This window comes from Astatotilapia calliptera, chromosome 19, assembly GCF_900246225.1.
Source record: "Astatotilapia calliptera chromosome 19, fAstCal1.2, whole genome shotgun sequence".
NCBI lineage: Eukaryota > Metazoa > Chordata > Actinopteri > Cichliformes > Cichlidae > Astatotilapia > Astatotilapia calliptera.
Window position 1 is genome coordinate 6,676,336 of NC_039320.1, and position 23,793 is coordinate 6,700,128.

Below are 23,793 nucleotides of genomic sequence, written 5' to 3' on the forward strand. Positions count from 1 at the left end.
GACACCTTCTTCAAGCAGTGGTACAGGAATGAAGTCTGCATCCTTCAAGAAAAACGTGATTTTCATGCAGGACAATGCTCCATCACACGCGTCCAAGTACTCCACAGCGTGGCTGGCAAGAAAGGGTATAAAAGAAGAAAAACTAATGACATGGCCTCCTTGTTCACCTGATCTGAACCCCATTGAGAACCTGTGGTCCATCATCAAATGTGAGATTTACAAGGAGGGAAAACAGTACACCTCTCTGAACAGTGTCTGGGAGGCTGTGGTTGCTGCTGCACACAATGTTGATGGTGAACAGATCAAAACACCGACAGAATCCATGGATGGCAGGCTTTTGAGTGTCCTTGCAAAGAAAGGTGGCTATATTGGTCGCTGATTTATTTTTGTTTTGTTTTTGAATGTCAGAAATGTATATTTGTGAATGTGGAGATGTTATATTGGTTTCACTGGTAAAAATAAATAATTGAAATGGGTATATATTTGTTTTTTGTTAAGTTGCCTAATAATTCTGCACTCCCTGTACAGTCGGACAAGCCGCCCTCTGCTGGCCGTCAGAAAGAATGCAGGTGAAGATGCTGTCTTTGCATTTCAACTCAAAAGCTGAAAAAGCTGTTTAAAATCCAACCAGTGCACAACTGTGTTGAGTTTGTGGAGGATAAATTGTTCCTGAATCATGGTGAACATCTCAAGAAGTGCTGTGAAAGCCAGACTAGCAGCGGTTGCTGTGCTCAGCTAACCAAATTCACTGCCAAACACAGAAATAAGAGTATATTAGTTGGGTAACAGTTTATATTTTCTACTCATAAAAATGGCTCCATTTGCTGTTTCTATTGCTTTTAGTGCAGCACTTGTTCTGTTTGCGGTTTTTAGGGGTGGGCGATATAAACGATATACGATAGAAACTATATAAATTTGGCCAACGATAGAGATTTTGACTATACCGCTCTACCGCGATAGGGCATGTTAATGATGCCATCAAGCTGCGCCTGTTTTGGTCAAAAGCATCGCCAAAAACTGCGCTTCCTCCACTTCCGTAACATTGATTCATTAATGTTGAATTCTCTCGCAGCTGCTCTATTCCCATGTTGTTGCAGTATATTAATAACTAACCTCGTATTGTGGATGAATAATCTCAGTTGTTCTCCTGACTGAAGTTTGGCCCGTGTATAGCATCCTGCTATGCGACTGCATTTGTCCCTGACCACCAGAATCCCTCACGTTAACTTTTATCGAGTGGAAAAAAGTTGGCGTTCATCCTTCAGCTTCACTGTGCTAATGTTATGCTAACATAGCTGTGTCGCTAGCAATCACGTAGCACAACATTATATACCAGGTAGTCCAACTTCAGTAACCCTGCAAACACCACTGCTGTTTAGTTTTCTGTCTTCATTTATGTTGGTAGTGGTAGCAGAGCTGTACGTTTTATTAGTTTCAAAAATCTCAGTCAGAACATGCTATGAAATGTTTAGGTGTAAACGAGCGAGCTAACTTCCTGCAAACTTCCTGTTAACTTCTAACTCTGTTAAATTTAATAAATCCTGTTTTCATCGATGCCTGGATGTTAAACTTAATTGTTACACCCGGTAAAGCAGCAACGCTGATGATTTTATTAAAGATTAAAGAATTTAGACCGTTTTTAACTCTCAGTGTTCGTTTGACTTTGGGACCTGAAGCAGACGGAGTTTTGCACCCAGATTACTAGTGAGATTAGCTCCTCACTACGGCAGCCGTAATGCTCTGACAATCCATCAAGCAGTGCGGCTTACCAAAGTTGTACTAAAACATTTTTTAACAGATTTCTGCAGCCAAAATCGGTTCGAGGTCAGTAAGCACAACCAGAATTCATACATAAGGCACACTCTCGATTTTTGAGAAAATTAAAGGATTTTAAGTGTCCCTTATAGTGTGGAAAATACATTATACAGAAGAAAAGAATATATCGCGATATATATCGTTACCGCACGTGCTTCAAATTATACCGCGATATGGATTTTAGGCCATATCGCCCAGCCCTAGCTGTGATGTCGTAGTGTTGGCCCGGTACAGGTGAAGGTCCAATGCAGACCTCTGCATTGGAATAAGAGATGTGCACCGACAGGCTGATCCACACAGCCTGTTGTTCCTACAGTGATTAGTTATTTCTCTAATATGCTTTGTTAATGTCATTCATTCATTTGCACATTTTCCTTGCATATTATTTTCAGAGCCTTTACTGCAGCTGCTCTGAGACCAAATTATCTGTTGGTTTATTGATTTTTTTTTTTCAGAGAGCTCCTTTTTAAAAAAAAATAATAATATTAATTGCTTCTTCTAATTATGGATAAATGATCTAAATTGATGGAGTCGCCTTTTTTCAGTTATTCCCCATTGAAATTGTTTGACCTTCATCGTTAGGACAGAGGCTAAAAGGAACTAAATCATGTTAAATTACTCAAACGGCAGCCAGATTATTTTGGAAAACGATTATTTTCTCGTTTGAAAAGCTTCTGAGCTCCAGGTTCAGCTGAATGTTGCCTTTCATTTGGATAAAATACAAAAACAGCGCCCCTGGTTTGGGACTGGGATTTGAGAAACTCCTGCCCCATATGTTATCTCGTCTCCCCCCCGCCTGGCATGCCCAACACCAGATCTGGCAGGTTTCTCTCCAGCAGATTCAGCTTTGCACCCCCGCATCACGATTGGACCTGACAGTGCCTTCAAGTCCAATTAAGAGTGAAGCTCAGAGAGAGGAGTGTGTTAACCCTGCTTGGCGCGCAGCTCTACCCACCCAACGTGTTGATGTGGCATCTCGGCAGCCATGTGAAAACATCTCTGCAGACTGGTGTTCATTAGAGCCCACAGCCAAGGTCTTATCCTTAACAATGAGACTGCGGACTGTTGCCACCGCCTCGTCAGCCTGTCAGCAGCCTCTCCCTCGCGCTCTGTGGCTACTGCCTGATTACCATGTATTTTTGATAAGTGCTTTGCATGCTGCCGTGTGCTGTTGTTGCCAAACCCTTCTTTATAATCATCATGATTTTTATTGGCCTGGAAGGACTTCCTGCATTTACGTCTGCAGAAGGAAAGCAGAAACCTCTTTCCGTCGCTGGGCAAATACGGGCGCTGTTCTGGAGCGTCACCCAACACCACTACTCTGTTTGCCGTTTAATCTCTTTCACCCTTTTGTGCACCTTGATTGCTCTTCAGACTGTTTCCATGCAATCAAAAATGAAACCTCTGGTGCAGAATAAGAAGCCTTGCACTGTCAAAGGCCGGTCATTCGTGACTGCTCCCTCTTCTTGCTCCGAAGCAGTGATACTGTGCTGCTCTCGTTAGCTCGTAAGTGTGTTTGCGCAGGGAAAGCAGTGTATGTGTAGAAAGTCATGGTTACCTCTCACCTTTACTTGACGTCTAAAATCCAGAATGAACCAGTCACCATTTTGTGGCTGTGATTGCAGTCACCGGGTTTTAGGCTGTTGGTCTGAAACGAGGTGAGCAAAGACGTTTGGACATAAATCCATCAGCTAAAAACATCCAGCATCATCACGCCAAACGCAGGATCTCAGTGATGGAGATATCAACGTCATGCAACCATTGTAGAAGTTGTTTACAGCTGATTTCACGTAGTCTTCATAAAAACTGTTAGTAGGTTCTTCAAGTTGCACAGTTGATGCATAATGTTTTCCTTTTGACCCCCCAATGTATGAAAATGTAGATCTCATCCTTTGTAGCTCCTTGGAAAAAAAAACTAAATTCATATCATTGTTTTGATTACAATTAAGTCTTTGAACCCAGCAGTAGTATTTCATCACTAATGAAACAGTCTGCATCACTAATTACATGCTTTTTCCATTATGTTATATTGTTTTCTATAATTATTGTTATTATTATTAATATTATTTTTTTGCCTTGCTCCTTTGCACCAAAAGTGATGAAATCTCTCATTAGATATGTGTCTGTGTGAGCCTGTGGGTTCATTTTCTCTGCAGGAATGTAAGTGGCAAATGTGACGCCAATGTGAGCGATGTGCTCTTGGCGGCTCGGGGCGGAAATGTGAAAGGAGAGATTGGAAGTGCTCCAGGAGTGAGTGCTTGAAATTACTGACAGAAGAGGTTCAGTAACCTTTCGCAGTCTGTCAGAATCAATTAGGCACTGAAAGGAATTCTAAAGATGTTGTTGATTGAATGAAAAAAGGAACTTTACAGGCGCGTGATGAATAGCTGCTGTTTGGGGTTTATGGTAGTGCACAGGGAACATTTTATCTCTTAGATTTTAGACTGTCCTGTGAGAAATGTTCACAGTAATGCAATGATTTTAGTTTCGCTTTCGGTTTTCACACTACAGACTGACAATTTATAGAATTATCAAGCGATATCATCACCCTGTTAATACTCTGAGGTCTAAGTCGTCACTGATGGAAACCCCCAGGCCGCCAACTGTAACCCTGTATGGGAAAAGGTTGGTAGGTTGGTATATGTCATTTTTGAGCCAAATAACAAAGAAAATAATCATTATAACAGATACATATTTAAAAAAAAGTCTTCCCACCTGTGAAGGGCTAACTTTCACCAGGGAATCATTTGGAGTGAGAGTTGGACAGCTGAGTTAATGCTTAGTAAGCACAGTTTGAAAAAGTAGTCAACGCCACCTTTGAAACAAGGTGTCTTCTTCTAATAACGTTTCCATTTGGGCTAACAGATGAAAAAAACAGATAAAGGCATAGATGAAAACCCAACCTTAACCCTAAGCAGCTCACTGGTGATGTGGTGGGTGTTAAAGGATAACCAGAGGACCTGTAAATTAAGAGGTAGGGAAAGGGGTAACCTAGAACTTGTTTGATAGAGTCTCATTTAGCAGAGCATCTTTCTCTGGAATTTTCCCAAACCACTGCATTTAACTTCCTGTGCTGATTCACAATTCAGAACACAAGCTGCTGTTAAGGCTCTCAAAGTAAATTATTAGGGGAAGCAAAGAGTTCCTTATCCAATTTAGATGGACCAAGCCCAGAAATCTGATTTAGCAGTAAAATAGAATGACGGAAATGAAATTACAAGACGCTTGTTCTTTCTTTCCAACAGAGGACGATCAGATGAGCAGCGGTGAGGGGGCCGAGGGCAATGGCGGTGGAGGCGGAGGCAGCAGCACTTCCAAATCGGGCCCGACGGCGGAGAAAGACGACAACAACAACGATGAGTACGAAAACTACGACGAACTTGTGGCCAAGTCGCTCCTGAACCTGGGCAAGATCGCAGAAGACGCTGCAAACCGTGCCATGACGGAGTCTGAGATGAACAGCAACTCCTCTAACAGTGCTGAGGATGAAGAGGAGGAGGAAGAGGAGGAAGAGGAGGAGGAGGATGAAGAGGAAGAGGAGGAGGAAGAAGAAGAGGAGGAGGAAGAGGAGGAAGAAGAAGAAGAAGGGGATGAACCTCAGAGGGGCGATCTGAGTTTGGACGTCGACAGCGACGTGGTTCGGGAAACGGTGGACTCCCTCAAACTGCTGGCACAGGGTCACGGCGCCGTGCTGTCCGACAACTTGGACGGACAGGAGTTCGAGGACGGCACGGCCAACAACGGGGATGCGATTGACTGCACGAACAATGGGGTAAATGCGCACAACGGTGGTAATGGACAAATTAAGACCACCAGTAATGGACAAATAGAAAACAGCGATGAGGAGGTGTGTTTGAGCAGTCTGGAGTGTCTACGGAACCAGTGCTTCGACCTCGCTCGGAAACTCAGCGAAACAAAGTCCATTGACCGAAACGCACCGTCCCAGCAAAATCACTTCTCATGTGAGGATCCCAATCAACAGCCCCAGCATCACGGCTATGGGGACTTCCACAACAGCCAGGACGACAGGCGAATGCTCGATAGGAACTATTCCGACATGGACAATCTCATGAAGCTCGAGGAGCAGCTGAGCCCACGCTCCAAGGCCTTCTCCAGTTGTGCACACGATGACCGGTACCACACTCACCACCGGGACTTCGATGAGGACACGGCCTCTGTGACCTCAGACCGATCAGAAGAAGTGTTTGACATGACAAAGGGGAATCTGTCCCTGCTGGAGAAGGCTATTGCACTAGAGTCCGAACGCGCCAAGGCAATGAGGGATAAAATGGCTGCCGAGGCTGCAAGAAGAGACGGGGTGAGGTATGGCCATGAAGATCACGGCCCGCGGCACGGCTACGGCGTTGAGCGTAAAGCCCGTCTTCCCGATGGTATGAAGAAGCCTTTCTACCATAAAGGTGAGCCATTCTCTCAAACACGGATGCACACCATACGACAACAGCAGCATTTAAGCTGGTTCAGTGTGGTTTCTGATTTTGTAAAAGAAATCCGAGCGTTTGAACAGTTTTCAGTATGAACTGTTCGATCGGTAAGTTCCTCCACATTTTCACAGTGTAGCTCATTTTAGAGAATTAGGACAGTTAATCAGCTCGACCAGCTTGGTAAACAAAAAGTATCATGGAAATGGGAGAATCGCACCATGTTCCACCAGGTCATCGGGAACCCAACTAAAGTTTGGATTGGCATTGGGCTTTGTGCAACACCTTAATGGAACATCTTTAGCTTCAGAAATTTTAGCATGTGGCTATAATAAAACCCAACCTGAACCCTAACCCTGGACCGGTCCCCGGCGACGTGGCGGATGTTAAGACCTTAACAAGCTCAGGTAAAATGTTTTCCTGACAACTCTGTATTTTATCTATCCTGTGCTGGAGGCCAGGCAGCCCACATGCATTCTGGGAACCTCGCTGTAACCCCAGGACAAGCTTTTTCAGCCAATTTGGAAATTCGCATCTCGGTAGCAGCGGGAACGGCAGCAGCAGCTTATGTTGTTAAAATAGGCCAGCATGGAAACATCAGAGGGTAGGCTTGTCAGGCATAAGTAATGGCAATCTGCACGGCCTGTTAGGACTGAAAATCTCATCCCTGTGATGCAGCTTGGGGTAAAGCTGCCTATTTTTAAACCTGTGCAAACACTTGGGAGGAGAAACCACAAAATAGAGGCCTTCTGTCTGCAGAAAGGATTCATTCTGCAGGGAACTCTTTAAATTTGTTGAGAGTAGCTATGAGCTACCATTCAGATTGATACCGACAAATATCAAGCTAATCCTGCAGTACAAACACTACAGAACACCCTCGGTTCTAATTGTTATGCTGTGTACTGCGCACAAAGTAAAGTCACAGAAAAATTACATTGGCATTCACGCAGCGGTCTGATTGCAAATTCCTTTGTTTAACTCTTAATTATTCTTCTTATCATATCCTTTACAACAACAATATACAGGCCTAACAAGGTTAAATTGCTCCCTCCCATAAGGAAGATATCAGATGAGAGCAACAAATAAGAGCATGCTAATTCACAGCAGGATGGTATCACACCTTAAATGCCACACATCTCACAGCAGGTTTATATTGCGACTTAAATGCCACACAAATGCTAATTTCAAGGGCCTTCTGTGGCCTCTGTGTCTGGCTAATGTTGGAATAATGAGAGGACGCAAGACGGCTGCGTCACGATAGCATCTTCCCTCAGGCGAGATGGTAGCAGACACTCGTTGACCAGGGTTCTTGTGCGTGATTTATAAAGTAGAGCATGGCGAGGAAGAGGGCGGGACGGGGAAGAGAGAAGCATGAGGTTGAGATGAAAATTGAACAGTATCAGAATGACCGATAACGAACGACGGGCCTACTGACTGCACATTAATTATCCAGAGATGGTATGGTAATGGGGGCCATTTGCTATGCAAAGCGCAGACCGTCCCCAGCCACAATCAATATCCACTGCTTTCTAATATGCCTTCCACTTGGCTGCCTCCACTCCCTGCAAGAGGAGTGGAGGCAGGCACGAGCATCATGTCTGTGTGCACGTGCGGTCAGGCGTATGGAAGTAGGGAATTTTTTCCAACATACAAACATTAACAGCCAATGTAATAAGAGGCCATTAAAAAGAAGCCTCGGTGTTATCAACGTGATATTACCCTGGTGCCAGACACGAGAGCCAGACATGACGGAGCAGTATGTGCCGTATTCATGGGCCTCTGTAATGTGACATAGATGGACGACGGCCACCGAGGATAACGAGGAGCTTTGTTCTGATGAATGAGAGACGAGATTTGGTTTGGTGACTCATTAGTAAATGAATGAGTAGGTGTGCCTTCATGTCCCCTCTTCATTTTGCCTTTTATGAACTCTTTCCACTTTACCACATCCACACATCCATCCATCCATCCATCCATCCATCCAACCATCCCTTCCTTTCATCCATCCAACCAGGCACCCATCCTTTTCAGCCATCCCTCCATCCATCCATCCATCCATCCATCCATCCATCCATCCCTTCCTTTCATCCATCCAACCAGGCACCCATCCTTTTCAGCCATCCCTCCATCCATCCATCCATCCATCGAACCATCCCTCCTTTCATCCATTCAACCAGGTACCCATCCTTTTCACCCATCCCTCCATCCATCCATCCATCCATCCATCCATCCATCCATCCTTCATCCATCCAACCAGGCACCCATCCTTTTCAGCCATCCCTCCATCCATCCATCCATCCATCCATCCATCCTTTCATCCATTCAACCAGGTACCCATCCTTTTCAGCCATCCCTCCCTCCCTCCCTCCCTCCATCCATCCATCCATCCATCCATCCATCCATCCATCCAGCCATCCCTTCCTCTCATCCATCCAACCAGGCACCCATCCTTTTCAGCCATCCCTCCCTCCCTCCCTCCCTCCCTCCCTCCATCCATCCATCCATCCATCCATCCATCCATCCATCCATCCATCCATCCCTCCCCCCTTCATCCATCCATCCATCCATCCAGATCTAGTTCCTGGGGTCTAGCTCCTATCTCAGGATCTCCTACTGGTTGGAAACCTCACCTCATGAGGCACAATGGGCCTCCAGTTATTACAGGCATAAAATCAATCTTGAGAAGAGCAAAAGTTCAGGGAATTCAGGTTTCTAAAGATGTTTTTAGACTTAAACTTCAACCACTGAGCTTGCTAATGTGTGTTATTACCTACTGTTGCAGCCTGGAAGAGTTAGTCAGCCAGGTAAATGTTCAGACTCAGGAGTATTTACCTTCAGTGGTTCAGCTGATCTCCATCCACTTACAGGAGCCCGTTCACTGCACTCTCTGCACCAGCAGCATTATTTCTGAATCTCGCAGCTGCACCAGACAGTCGTTCCGACTTTGCCACACAGTTTGCTCCGTTAACCCCCAGCAGCTCCGGGTCTAACTTCTTTTCTGGTGTCAACCCAACATGCATTCGAGGCCTCTCGGGAGACAGACAGCTGCTGGTAGCACTGCTATTTTCCCACAATTTTCACAATCAGATGTCTATTCTTTATGGTGAATGGTAATTGGACTGGTATTTATATAGAGTTTTTCTGCTCTCAGTGAGCACTCAAAGTGCTTTTACGCTGCAAGCCACATGGATGCATCGGAAGCAATTTGGGGTTCTGTATCTGGACACTTTGGTGTCAGGATCGAGATGAATCAGTCAACCTTCCGATTACTGGAAGGCCTTTTCTACCTCTTGAGCCACAGCTGCCCCCCAAATTATATAACCGTGTATAAAATATTCTTTTACAGCCATAACTCCGAGTCCTGGTCTCCATTTGAGGCTGAGGCCTGACACTTTTCAGTCAAAGCTCATTTCTATAGATTGTATCCTTTATTTTATTCTTCCGGTCATTACCCACATCTGCTGGTGATGGGTGAGGATAGGAATGTAGACTGGCCAATGAATCGGAAGCTCACCTTCACGCTCTGCTCTCTCCTCACCACAACAGTGTAGCAGTCCTCCCCCACTCATATACAGAACCCCAACCTTCTCTTACTCTGCAACTCAGGGCTTTATTTTGGTTCATCGCTCCGTGTTTTAGTCGGAGCTTCTGAGTTACACGGGCCTTTGAAACTTTAATCAGTGGTCTCTCTTTCTGTGCTGTGAGATAATTACCCCTCCACTGCCTACTCTTCTAAAACATGCTCCTGATAAAGGTTTCTGTCAATCCAACGACTCCAAATTCATTCTGCAATCTGACACGGCTCCAAAACTCTGCCATGAAAATGCACAAACCTGTTTTCACTTTCGAATATCGCATATTTACTGCACTTCAGCTTGACTTTGCACACGGGGGTCAGAGGATTTTAAAGCTGGATGGTTGAATTTCCAGAAACAATGCCAGTTGGCACAACTTGGCATTGCTGCTTTTTGGTGGTAACCTGAGTTTGAAGGAAAGAAGAGATCCAGGTTTTGGAAAGGGAAACACAATCTTCTCCGCTGTGTGTGTTTGAGGACACGTGCGTGCACCCAGCAAACTGTCACGTGCAGCTGTGAGCTGGTTTTAATGAAAAAAAGCATGATGCAGCTTTAAAGGAGCCTAAGTTCTTTCTGTTGAAGGTCAAACATGTAAAAGTTCTAATATTTCACAATTCCTTCAGTTTTAAACAAACAGTAAACAAACTCAATCAGAATCTCTGCTTCTTCATACAAACACAGCCTGGAAATTCAGAAAGTGTCTGTCAGTTTCACTTTATCATTATAAATGAATATTCATACATATAAAATTGAGCTTCAAATGTACATTCATTCATGTTTACATAATTGTGGTGAATATTCACAGAGAGCTTGTGATAAAAAAATGTTAGTGGTCCTGGTCCATGGCCGTCCCTGCATCCCTGCACCAAAGGCCAAATGGTCTCTCCCAAAAGGGGAGAGGGAGAACAACATCACAAATGTTTGATGAACAGAAACTTTTCCTTTCAGAAAAAGTTCGTTTGGATTTGGTGCATGCTGTCATACTTCATCTGACCACAACGTATAATATGTGTGAAGGTATTCAGCTGATATGAGCCTCGTATATGAGAACATGCAAACAAAATCTCTGTTGCTGACCTGTAAAACAGTTTCTATGGTCGGTCAGAGATCACACATCCAAAATTTCAGCCTCCATCCGTCTGCGTTAACCTGAGAGTCCATACTCACAGATACTTACCCTGAAATATTTGAAGGACTGAACTGTCTGTGGTTAGCTTACAAAGAACGTCTGAAACGCGGTGAACGTGATGTCGTGCGACTCCATATAAATAGTCCTTTACTTTGGATTTTAAGATTTAAACTTTAAGCTGTATTGTTTAACTTCATAATCACCTCATTCAACCATCAGGGTCAGACAGCTGGCCGATGGGTAAAGGTGAATAAAGGTGATAAGGTGCCATTTATCCCAAAGTTAGTGAAGAATACACGATGTGAAACCAAAAAACAGATGTGTTAGCATGAAGTTGTTCTGACCTCATTTCATGACATCAGAAAAAACACGTGCAATCGTAAAAGTACCGTTAACGTTACTAAATCGCAACACGAGGCAGAAGCTGCTCTTCATCTCAGAATAGTGTCATTCGTTTCTTTGCTGTTAATTTAATGTCACTGTTTCCATGGAAGCAGTCAACAGGGATGTCCTCAGTAGAGGTTTCATCAATGGCAGGAGACGGGGAAGGCCGACACATGTAGAATCTAAATACCATCGCTGTTATACTCTGTCATATATGACGTGTTCCAGCGGCAGGTGTTCATATTAAATATAACCAAAGTTTCTAATAATAAGCTCAGAACCTGTGCAGTAAACTCAAGCTGCCGACTGATGTAAACAGTCAGTCAATCACAGTTTTTTTCTATTCTTGGCTCAATATGAGGTCACAAAGATGTAATAGAAGCCCCACCCATCTGCCCTTTATAGGGGCAGCCAATCAGAAGAAAGCCGTGTTAAAGAGGAAGGAGCTAAATAGCTTGTTTCAAACAGAGGATGAACCACAGGGGGATTATTTTGAAGCGTGAATCATGCAAAGCAGCCCTGCAGGAGTCCAGAGAGGAGTTGTAACGTACAGTCAGCTGCCGCTTGGGTGCTAATAACCTCTACATCTTTCCCCTCACAGACGCTTCACGTGTGGACAAGAAGGAGAGCCGGTGTCCGACGCCGGGCTGCGACGGCACGGGTCACGTGACGGGCCTGTACCCGCACCACCGGAGCCTTTCGGGCTGCCCGCACAAAGACCGGGTGCCACCTGAAAGTAAGCGCTCAGCAGCAATGTTGTTGCTCAGGCATGCTCGTGCGTGCGGTGCTGTGAGTGTCTGATGCCTCGGGGATTACACGGGTCACGGCAGCACTTCTTTTGTGACCTTTTGCACGGGGCCGTGGGTTTGCTTGCCGATTGCCTGCCTAATGTGCCGTGGTGATGAGGTGGAAATGAGGCTGTGATAATGCACTAATCGCTGCAATGCAGCGACTGGAGTCAGCTGCATTGACTGACAGCGATCGAGATGTGGGTTGCATGCTTCATCAGTGTATATGTGGCTGAAAGAAAAGGTCTTTCCTTTATTTGTGTACCTTTTTAATTATTTTTTGAGTTCTTCAGTTTTCTCTAAAGTCTGAAAAGCTCACAGACCTTGGTGCGCGCTGCAGCCGTCCACGCCACAAACCCTCTTCATTTATTTGTATTCCTTGCTCAATTAATAGAAAGGCAGTGTCATATCTCCGAGCCACAGATCAAGTGAAGTGGCAATAAACATTAGCCTTGAATGAATAGTGACGTTTCCCTTTAGAGAACTCACCCCGGCTATTTAGTCTCATTCACCTTGTGCAAACTTCTCAATAAAAGCCCCTTTACACGTTTCATTAAACGCAGCATGAAAATCAAGTTATGATCCGCTGTGACCTGGACTGCAATCAAAATAAAAGAGGAGAAATTAGTTACCATTAAGGGCAGGCTTGTAAAGACCAGCACAGTGTCACAGATGTCTCTTGTTCCGTGGAGTGCCGCCCGCACAAGGTCTCCAACCTGAGATGTAATCATCTCCCAGAAATGTGAAGTCGCTCAGGGCAGCTGACCTTGAGTGGGATCAAGAGCCCCAAAATGGAATTTGGAAAGGTCTTGAATTGATTGTCACTGGAGATGTGGGGATATGATATCCGTGTTCCTCCTCCTCCTTCTTTCTCACGTCCGGCTAACTTTTGGAGAAGACGATACCACGGATGATTCAGACGTTCGGGGAGCCGTCCCACTTCCTGTTTTTGTACCGAAACTGGCCGCGCATCAGCCAGGAGTGCAGCAGGTGGCGCTCATGAGTGCTTTCACCTGCTTCGAGACAAAACCATGAGATTGTATTTAATTTGCCATCAATCCTGAAATGAAACAGGATGCAACAAACAGCTCGGGCTCGAGCTAAGTGTCTTTTTGCGCAGCACCTGCTGTCCAGCATGTTGGAGAAGCCTGATTTTGGTGTGCTGGTTACAAATATACCCAGTACGGGTGTGAAACAAGCTTTAGGGCATTAGGGCGTGCTACCTGTGTGCCCGTGCACCTGAGCAAACAGATGTCATTCCATCAGGACCGTTGCTGTGCAGAGACGTTATCAGGAGCTTTCAGTGTTATCGGTCGTGTCATGGCTGACGTGTAAGCGGCCGTGCACAGAGACTCCTGTAAAGACAAATACATGCCACACATGTGACTGCCTGCAGGGCGGATTCAGCGGCGGGCGAGCCTCTCCCCCCTGTTAACACATTTGCTGTACTGAATGGACGATGTATTATTAATGCAGTGGCTTCATTTAATTGGGAAATCACACAGTGTAGCCACACTCTTCCTTTCCTTGTGAAAAATGACGATTAAATTAGATCTCAAATTCATTAATTCCCGTTGCTGCTTGCCCATTGTAGCTCCGTTCTTGTGGAATATTAAAATATTTCATCAGGGAGTCGTGTTTTGGTCTTTAAAGTGATTTACCTTTGGTGCACGCGACGCTAGCGCAGCCACATCCTGCTGCGGTTAATATCTGCGCTCACCGATTCTGCCTTTAATTCCTCGGCATTGTGCGTGCGTCCTCGCAGAGGGCAGGAAAAACCTGGGAAATGCATAATGTATTGGCTTTTGGCGAGCTGAGGCGGCAGGCTTTGTCCAATTACCTGCACCCAACACCAATTAGTATGTAAGGGAAGGAGGATGATGAGGGGTTAAAGTTTAAGGGGGTGATAATGATGAAGCTGGTGCCGATGGGGTTTGGCCCCGCACGTCAGCGGTGTCATGCCGACCCCTTCCTCGCGCCCCCGCCCGCGGTGCTCTGGCGCTCCTCTTGGACATCCATAGATCATTAATCTAAATGGCCGGTTGCCGAGGGGATGCGAGGCAGTTATGGACTGTTTTAATGGTAAACGGTATTGAAGACTGCACTCTTACTCTAACGACGAGCACGTGATAACAGAGCGCACTCCATCACGGCGCTGCGCCCCTCTGTCTGCTTCTTCATTGATTTTAAGGCGGCATGTGTTGTTGTGCATGATTGCTGGCTGTTGGTCGCTCTGCTCTTTGCATGTCCAGAAATTTCCCTCCATTTCTTGCTGGCTTTGTCCTGCTAAACTCAAATGACATCTTTTTATTCATGACTGCCCCGTTCCATGAATACTAATTTGAAAGAGCTGGATAAGTGGAAGCAATATGGTGGGAAACCTCGCCTGCCCTTTCAAACTAGTGTTCATTAAAATGAAGAAGAGGTCATTTGGGTTCACTCAGGCTCATTTCTTAATGATGTTTATAATGCCAAGCTCCTCACACTCTAATAGAGCTCATGGCTGATTGTAAGGGGCTCCTAACCTTCCCTGTCTTTCACTCCTATCTCCTGTCTGTGCGAAGTTGTGGCAATGTATGAGAATGTTCTTAAGTGTCCTACGCCTGGCTGCACGGGACGCGGCCATGTCAATAGCAACAGAAACTCCCACCGAAGGTAAGAGCTCAGCCCAGACCCAGCGCCTGCACCCCTCCTTATTTCGGTTATGTTACTGTTGGACTTGCTTCATGTTTTTTACTGTGGGACGTATTTTGTTTTTGTTTTTGTTTTTTTTACTGTGGGACTTATTTCAGTTATTTTACTTTGGAACTTATTTCAGTTATTTTGCTGTGGGACTTATTTCGGTTATTTTGCTGTGGGACTTATTTCGGTTATTTTGCTGTGGGACTTATTTTGGTTATTTTGCTGTGGGACTTATTTCGGTTACTTTACTGTGGGACTTATTTTGGTTATTTTACTGTTGGACTTATTTCAGTTATTTTACTTTGGAACTTATTTCAGTTATTTTGCTGTGGGACTTATTTTGGTTATTTTACTGTTGGACTTATTTCGGTTATTTTACTTTGGGACTTATTTCGGTTATTTTACTGTGGGACTTATTTTGGTTATTTTACTGTTGGACTTATTTCGGCTATTTTACTGTGGGACTTATTTTGGTTATTTTACTTTGGGACTTATTTCGGTTATTTTACTGTGGGACTTATTTCGGTTATTTTACTGTGGGACTTATTTTGGTTATTTTACTGTGGGACTTCTTTCGGGGATTTTACTGTGGGACTTATTTCGGTTATTTTACTTTGGGACTTATTTCGGTTATTTTACTGTGGGACTTATTTTGGTTATTTTACTGTTGGACTTATTTCGGCTATTTTACTGTGGGACTTATTTTGGTTATTTTACTTTGGGACTTATTTCGGTTATTTTACTGTGGGACTTATTTCGGTTATTTTACTGTGGGACTTATTTTGGTTATTTTACTGTGGGACTTCTTTCGGGGATTTTACTTTGGGACTTATTTCGGTTATTTTGCTGTGAGACTTATTTCGGTTCATGCATGTTCGATGGATTCTGTTTTCACCCTTCGTGTCCTTTTCACTTGATTGAATTATCCTTAAACTCGTTATTTTTGCTGTCCTCTCACATTATGTTTATGTGAAAAACATATGGAGGACCAACACTGCCATATTTAAAAATAAATGAGTTAATCAAAAGAGCTGATATGTCTTTAAATACGTAAAACTTAGTCTGATGTGGTTTTTTTGCTGGCTACTTGTAGTCGCACTACAGTGAAAATTGCACAGCAACTTAATTGCAATCAGTTAAAATTGGTCGTTGCCTGGTGTTTGTGTTCAATCTTTTTGACCAATGAGACACACAGGCCTTACCATGCAACACCCTCAGCCTCTGCTGGGAGGCAGCCTGCCTCCAAACAACAGCAGCCCGACTCAAAGAGACTGGCGAAGGTTTTACTTACAAACACAGACGGGTTGCAGACATGCTGCACTCACCTGAGTCAGTCTGCAAGCATCAATTCCTGTTTCACATCTGTGAAGTTCTGACTGGACGGTGAATTTAAGCAGTTACATGACAACATGACAACAGTTTCACCACTTTATCACAGTTAATAGGTGCATTATAAGAGCTATGAACCTTTAAAATTTACCCAGAATGCACTTTTTGAAATTTCCTGCAGTGAAACGTTGGTTTCTGCTCGTCTGCGTCACAGACATCCCATCATACCAATGCTGTTAGAGAAAAAACCCTTCAGACTTTAGACTATAAAATGTTGCTGTGGTATCATTAATTATAATAATGCTGATTGTGATGGGGCCACGACAGGGCGCTGACTGAAGGGCCTCAAAAATATTCAAGTTGCACAATGAAAACCTCAGAGGCTCTTTGAGTCGTTACTTAGTTATTTTTGATTATAGCAGTTTGGTCTTCCACAGATAGCCCTGCCTGGATCGCAGGACGTAATTAAAGTAGTCCAGCTGCCATATTTTAGTCGAGCCTGCTCCGAATGCAGCGGCTCGGCAGCATAAATCATTTATCAGCTCGTGGCGGGAAAAAATGGCATTTGTCAGGTGCAGGTTTGGAGGGAGAAACCAAAATAGCAGGGCGCTCGTGCCTGTCAGACGGGGCGAGGTGACAGTGAAAGAGGAGTGTCACCCACAGCAGATGCTCAGGGAGTCGGGCGTAGCAACAGCCATTAGCACCTCTCTGCCACTCAGTCGGGGTGACGGGAGAGGTGCAGACCTGGGAGGACCAGAACGCCTCCCCGCCGCGCTCGGTGACACGGCGGCAGCGCAAAACAGGCGCACGCTGCAGACGTGGAGGAGAAAGAGCTGATAGAAGCCTCCATCGTGTGCTCCTTCACACTTCCCCATCTGATGCACCCTGATGGCAGGTGCTCCACGCTGGCTCCGGGCCATTGTCACAGATCATTTTTCCAGCGCTGCAGCTGACAGCCTGGATGGAGAATAATCGGGGTTAAGGATAACAACATGAACTTTTGTCACATTTGGTCAGTTATTTGTCAGGAGGAAGTTGCGCTGCGTTTCCTGTCAGCAGGTGTTTGAAGGAAACGAGCACGTTTGTCCATATGGGAATATCTATTCTGAGAATGATTTTAAGCTGTTCAACCAGAAACACACAAGCTGTTACTGACTGTGTTGTTACTTAAAATGCAAATTCATTAATTTTCCTCACTTTTTAACACTTTGTGAACTACGGTAGACGCCGCAATCGACTGTCTGACAGGCAGATGTGCTCGAGCTGTTTTCAGCCCAGCTGACGCTCTGACAGGCGCTCTAACGAGCCCGACGCTTCGCGGCGTGTGCGTTCGTTGTAACACTTTCACCTATCAAAACGCGTCCTCCACCACCCGCTCTCTCTTTGCAGTCTGTCAGGGTGTCCCATCGCTGCCGCCGAGAAGCTGGCCAAAGCCAAGGAGAAGCACCAGAGCTGCGACGGACCCAAGTCCAACCAGGCGTCCGACCGAGTCCTAAGGTAGTATTCACTCCACACCCCCAGAATTCAGCACAGTGTGTTGTGAATGCAGTGCAGCAGCAGGCGGGACGTGGCTTTGTTCTGGTTTAAGCAGAATAAAATGCTCTTGTCATGTTGGAACGTTATGTTCTTTCTTCACGTGCATCCTGTAATTGAGACTTGACGTCTTCCCCTTTTTTGTTTCATGCTCGTGTTCTCCCGTCCCCTGAGAACACATCCAAGAGACCGCATGTTCATCGCTCTGCTCGTCATGGACGCTTTATAACATTTAACAAAATTGGCCTCATTTATCAGAGCGAAGGCAGAGCTTTTTGAACGAGCGCCTCTGTGATAGTCATGAAAATGCTGTGATGAAAAAGTCACAAGTAATTGTGCGTTTTATATTTATATCTAACTGAACATCAGCAGTTTAAGATCTTGCATTTCATTTCTTCTCGGTCTCCGATTGAGGCCATAAACACATATCAGATGATGAAAGCGTATCAGAAGTATGCAAGTGAAATAAAAGCTGAAATTTAATTTAGCTGTTTTTATTGTCTACGCTTGAAAAATACTTGTAGCGGGATTATGTTTTTGAGAGAAGAGCAGAAACATCCATGCTGTGGCACATAAAGGGACACGTCTCCATCATCCAGCCCCACCCTCCACCCTCTAAACCTCCGGTATTCCCATCTTCCCCTCAGTCTGCCCATTTTTAGCCGAACCCCAAGTTTCCTCTCCTCCCCCCGTGGGCAATGTTGAATGCCTCGGTCCAACTTCCACCCCCTCGTCATTTATTTTCCAGGCCAATGTGCTTTGTCAAACAACTGGACTATCCACAGTATGGTTACAAGAACAATGTTTCCACCAGCACGCCCCGCTCCAACCTGGCCAAGGAGCTGGAGAAGTACTCCAAGACCAGCTTTGACTACAGCGCCTTCGACGGCGGCAACAACCACCACGTGTACGGGAAACGGGCCATCGCTCCCAAAGTGCATGGACAGAGGGACACGTCGCCCAAAGGCTACGACGGTACGACAAACTCGAGACGTTTGTGTGACGCGTTTTCTAACACGCCGATGTTCCTTAGGGAGAGACATCGGGACCATGTTAAACATAATAAGTAAAGACGAATTTTAAAAGTCACTGAAATGAGTTTTCAAAGAGAAAAAGATTCAAAATAGACAGAAATTCATTTTCTGTTTGTTTGGTTCAGTTTGTTAGTAAAAACACTGAAAACCAGTAAAAACTGCACGTTTTTCAATAATACACTCTTCACTGTTACAGTGTAGCAACTAGGGGTGTTTAACTTCACTGTTAAAATTTAAACCTTTGTAGGGCTGGGTTTTTATAATCGATTTACCGATTAAAATCGATGCTGGCCTGGATAATGTGATATCGATTCATTAAAATCCTGAATCGATTTTTTATATAAATTTATTTTGTCCGAAATGCCAGAATCTCAGGTGAAAACCTCACAAAATTTCAGCTAAGACAGTAAATGAGAGCAGGAACACGGATTCTGCACAAAGACGTAAACACAAAGGACCCGCGGATCAGAATCAGTGAGATGTGCTGAAAGCTGAAAGCCGACAGCTCGCTGATTCTGATGTTTCGGCGGGTTGAGCTTTGTGTTTACGCCCTTTTTGCGCTGATTCTAAAGCTGTTAGTTTATCTCTCTCCAAACAATATTGACCGAACCAATAGCAAAAGAAGATCCAAACTACGCTTCACATAAACATCGTCATGAATTCATTCTGACTTTTGCTGTTTTGCTTCCACCACGATAAAATCACACTTCATGCACAGCTCTCTCTCTCTCTGTACTTCAACAACAGTTTCCCGTCTAAAAATCTGTTTTCTTCATTATTCGCTTGTTTGTTACGCACAAGTCTACCGTTGTTTACAAAAAAATGCTGTTTTTTTCCTTTTACTTACTTCCAAAAAGAAAACCTGATTTCTGCTGTTCAACAGGCGTCTGAACAAATTTAAACTTTTTAAAATTATGCAAAATGCAAAACGCTGTGTCTGTAATAAAACCGCTGTAACGTCAGAGGTAACATTCATGTGTTGATTAATGGTTTTCTTTCGTTTTTGATCTACTGCAGAATATTTTTATAAAGTCCAGGCCAGGAAAATCACCTTCATGTGTTTCTGTGTTTTATCTTCAGCTACTTTGACACAAAGGCATCTGCTGTGATGCTCACACCTTTGATAAAGTCACGCGAGTGTCAGCTTCCTTTTTATAGATACAAAAATATGTAAATGTACTGATCTGAATTATAATATTTCTGACTGTCTGAGGTAAAATTTCCCAGATTCAAATCGAATTGAATCGAATCGAATTGAATCGTGGATCGAATCGATTCTAGAAATCAGTGACAATGCCCAGCCCTAGTAACAACCTTGAGACTCAGTGTAGCCCCGCCTTCTCCTGCTTCCTGCTCAGACTCTAGCAGCAGAATGACCTTCATGTTTTATTCAAACCTCAGAGCAGCGACCGAGACACAAACTCATCAGGCAACAGTTCACCGAGCTCAGAGGTCAGCTGACCTGGAGGCTCCAATCACATCCTGCCCCCTGCTGCTAATTAGCAAGAATGCAGCACATGGGAAAATTTGCCAAAGTGAAGATTAGTGAAATAAAAATCAGTAATTTTAAGCATTCAGCAAAGTTTCACTTTATATTTTTGAGAATTTGTGAAATGTGAACGCTGCTGAAACCTTCAGAGCGACTAACTCTGACATGCACAAACTTCTCAGTAACTTCTTTGCTCTGCTGAGAAAGAAACTGTAAGATAAGAAACAGTGAACCCTGTGAGTTTGTGACACATCTGCAGCATCTGCATGGAGCACGTCTAACCCGGCGTTAGTCAGTGATGTGCTGAACTAAAAGGTTTTGGGCTTCGACTCGCTGTTTCAGGCCTGACGTGTCAATCTGACGCTTTTGCTCGTATTTCTGGAAAAACTTCTGCTTCTTCTTCTCGTGTTGAATTTCTCGTATGCATCCGCAGCCAAACGTTACTGCAAGAACTCCAGCTCGGCCAGCAGCACCACCAGCACCTACGCCCCCAGCAGCAGTGGCAGCAGCCTGAGCTGTGGCGGCGGTGGCGGAAGAGGGGGCGCGGGAGGCGGCGGCGGGGGCAGCAGCGCCAGCAGCACCTGCAGCAAGAGCAGCTTCGACTACAGCCACGACATGGAGGCCGCCCACATGGCCGCCACCGCCATCCTCAACCTGTCCACGCGCTGCCGGGAGATGCCCCACGACATGGCGGGGAAGCCGCAGGACCTGTGCTCGCAGGTAGGGCGCCGCCACGATGTCCTTTAAATGCACCTGTTGTAAAGTGAGGTCAGCAGTCTTACTCAGTCTCACACTGCCGCGCATGGAAGTAGAAGATGAAGGCAGGAAGTCAGACACAGGAACAGCTTAGAGAATCAGTTCAATTTTCAAAATAAAAGACCCCTAAGCGCTGCTCCTAACATGCTCCCGGAGTGATGCGAACTTCTGCGACGGCTCGAGACCGACGTGCACCCGCGGGGTTACACAGGCGCAGCACTGATCCACCGCAAAATTATCTCTGTGCGTCAGTCATACCAACGCTGACAAGGAGCGCGCACACACACACACACAGATCCAGCCTGTGTCTCACACTCACAGCTCAGCGGGCAGTTTTTTATTTTCCGTCTGGGGATCAGATAGGAGCAGGACGAGGCCCCGTTTGACACGGCGTGAGTCCAGTGTGTCATTTCTGAGGAGATAAGGTGACGGTGTTCCTGTATTATCTGCGCCCGGACGCTGAGCCGGAAAATGGAGGCCGGAGACGGAGCGCACAGCGGCGGGCTAATGCTGGCTTAATGCTAATGTTGACAGCAGAGAGCACAGCGGCGAAGGACAGAAGTGAGAATAAAGGAAAGGTGGCAGATTTGTAAATGTCACAGAGGAGAGGAGGTGTATCGCACAGGACTCGGGGTGTGGACGGTTTCTTTATGAAGCTTTGCACAAACACACCTCCTGTTTCTCAGTCAGTCCCTCCTCCTCCTCCTCCTCCTCCTCTGCCTGCTGGTTGAAGGATCGGTCTGTGCCACGTCGTACAGCACTGAGGTCCAGTCTGACCGAGGCACCTCCACACTGTGTTCAGCCGAGTCAGAGGCGGAGCTTTCGGCCCCTTTTACAGCTCATTATTACACAAGCTGAGGTTTTACAAAAGGTCACTGCTAACCATTTATGCAGGTCACAGGGCAGTGCTGTAAACAGAGATACCTGGACCTCCCTGCGAGCGGCCACCTCCTCCAGCTCCTCGGAGGCATGCCCGTGTCCTGGGTCTGCTTTGCCAGTACAACATCCGACACATCTCAGAACGAAGCCACCCGGAGGTTTCCTGGTCAAATGAACCCCCTCGGCCGACTGTTTTCTACTCCGAGTTCCTCCTGAGTGACCCTGCTGCTTCTGTCCTCCATCTATCACATGGCTGTAGGAACATAAGTGTACCAAGAAATCTTCACCACAACAGACCAGTACAGCGCTCCTCTCTCCCAACTTATTAATAAGAACCAGAGAAGTTGAATTCCTTTATTTGGGGCAGCAACTCCTCCCCAACCCAGAGTGGGCGGTCCTCTGTTTCCTGGTTGAACAGCAATCTTGAACTTGGAGATCTGCATCTGCCAATCACTCTCTCCTGGTAGCACCTCGCACCTTCGTCTCTGTGCCAGCCCTTTGGCTCAGGCAGAAGTCTTCCTCAGGTGGAAAAGCACGATTGTGCACGTATGCATGTAGAAGGATGTGGACCACACTCGTGTTACTGACTGAGATTGCATCTATAACACTTCTGCTTCTATCCTGTCATGTTCGTGCTCGTCCTGTGGTCGACATGACAGCTCTGTGGGCCAGAGGCTTGGGCTGCAGACTTCCTTTGGCTCTCTGTGATGTCATAGAGATCTGCTATTCAGATCTGTTGATGAGGGGCAGCCAATCACAGGAACGTTGAAATCAGCTGGAAACGTGTCACGTTATTATTGTACGTAATAATCGTCGTTTGACATTCGCAGAGGTCTGAGAGCGGCACCGAGAGCAGGAGTCACGGCGACGGGAAAGAGCAGTCGCAGGAACCAGAGAGCAGAGCGAGCAGCGAAGCTGGTTTTATTTTAAGAACTGGAATTAGAGGGCGGAAATAATGTGGCCAGAACTAGTCAGCGACCTGGCCCCTTTACACCCAGCATTGCCATGGCAACAGAGGCCAGGGGTCACCACAGGGGGTTGGGCGGATCAGGAAGGCGGCTCTCTCTACATCTCATCCTCGTTAACTCGATATGAAGGGGTGGGTCACGTTAATTGGGCAGTAACACACAGTACAACAGCTGACAAGGAGAGGGCGATGTGCTGAGCACGCTCACGAGGGCAACAAGTCAGCGGCACACACGGCGAGCCACGTGGCGCCACGGCCGTGCCTCGCACACTTTGTTTATCACTGTGCTCTGTTTGTAACCACAGCAGCACAAAGGCGCAACCAGTAAAACCAGTAAACTATCACTCGTACTTACAATCCACAAGACTTTCATCCAGGACACTGGAGCTCTGCTCAGCGAGGTTTGCACAAGATCCGGTTCTAGTTTAAAAAGCCTTTGTCCCGGGCTGCTCCATATCCTGGGATCACAGCAAAGACGGGAGAAGCAGCCCGATGGGTGACGACGTTCAGTTACGAAGCCTCGGACACGAGCGAGTTTGTGTGGAGCCCCCTGTGGAGGGCGGAGGAGACTGCAGCTGTAGGGCTGGGTGAAACCTGCACAGAGCCTACATGTTTTATCTGACAGGTTTTACTCCCAACAAAACACAAAATATAATTCATGAAACAGACTGAGTCAGTCGGGGAAGCTGGGATGTGGTGTGTGTATAATCCAGAGGACTTTAATCCCAGAGAACGAGCTTCAGGTTCCCTGTGGGGACTGTGTTTGTTCCCTTGTTGGATTATTCTTGTTACACTTGTTTTTCCTGTTTGTGGAACAGACACAGTGCTGTGGAAAAGTCCTCTTTCACGATTTCTTAGTGTTTTGCATATTTGTTTCAGAATTAGCTTTGATATCAGACAAAGACAACCCGAGTAAATACGGGGATGATTTAAAGCACCAAACTTTATAAATGATGAATAAACTGTAAACACGTCTTTACTGAGTTGAGCTCCA

At 45.6% G+C, this 23,793-nt stretch overlaps 1 protein-coding gene across 4 annotated transcripts in view; it reads left to right on the forward strand.

Annotated features, from left to right (window-relative positions):
* The window catches only part of LOC113012716 (myelin transcription factor 1-like protein), a 112,995-nt gene that overhangs the window by 74,221 nt on the left and 14,981 nt on the right, over positions 1–23,793 (forward strand). For all 4 annotated transcript variants that reach the window (XM_026153014.1, XM_026153013.1, XM_026153012.1 and 1 more), the window contains 6 exons: positions 5,061–6,233; positions 11,944–12,078; positions 14,695–14,785; positions 17,531–17,638; positions 18,423–18,649; positions 20,631–20,917. In XM_026153014.1, coding sequence (XP_026008799.1) covers positions 5,061–6,233; positions 11,944–12,078; positions 14,695–14,785; positions 17,531–17,638; positions 18,423–18,649; positions 20,631–20,917 — 2,021 coding nt within the window. The remainder of the gene's footprint in view (positions 1–5,060; positions 6,234–11,943; positions 12,079–14,694; positions 14,786–17,530; positions 17,639–18,422; positions 18,650–20,630; positions 20,918–23,793) is intronic.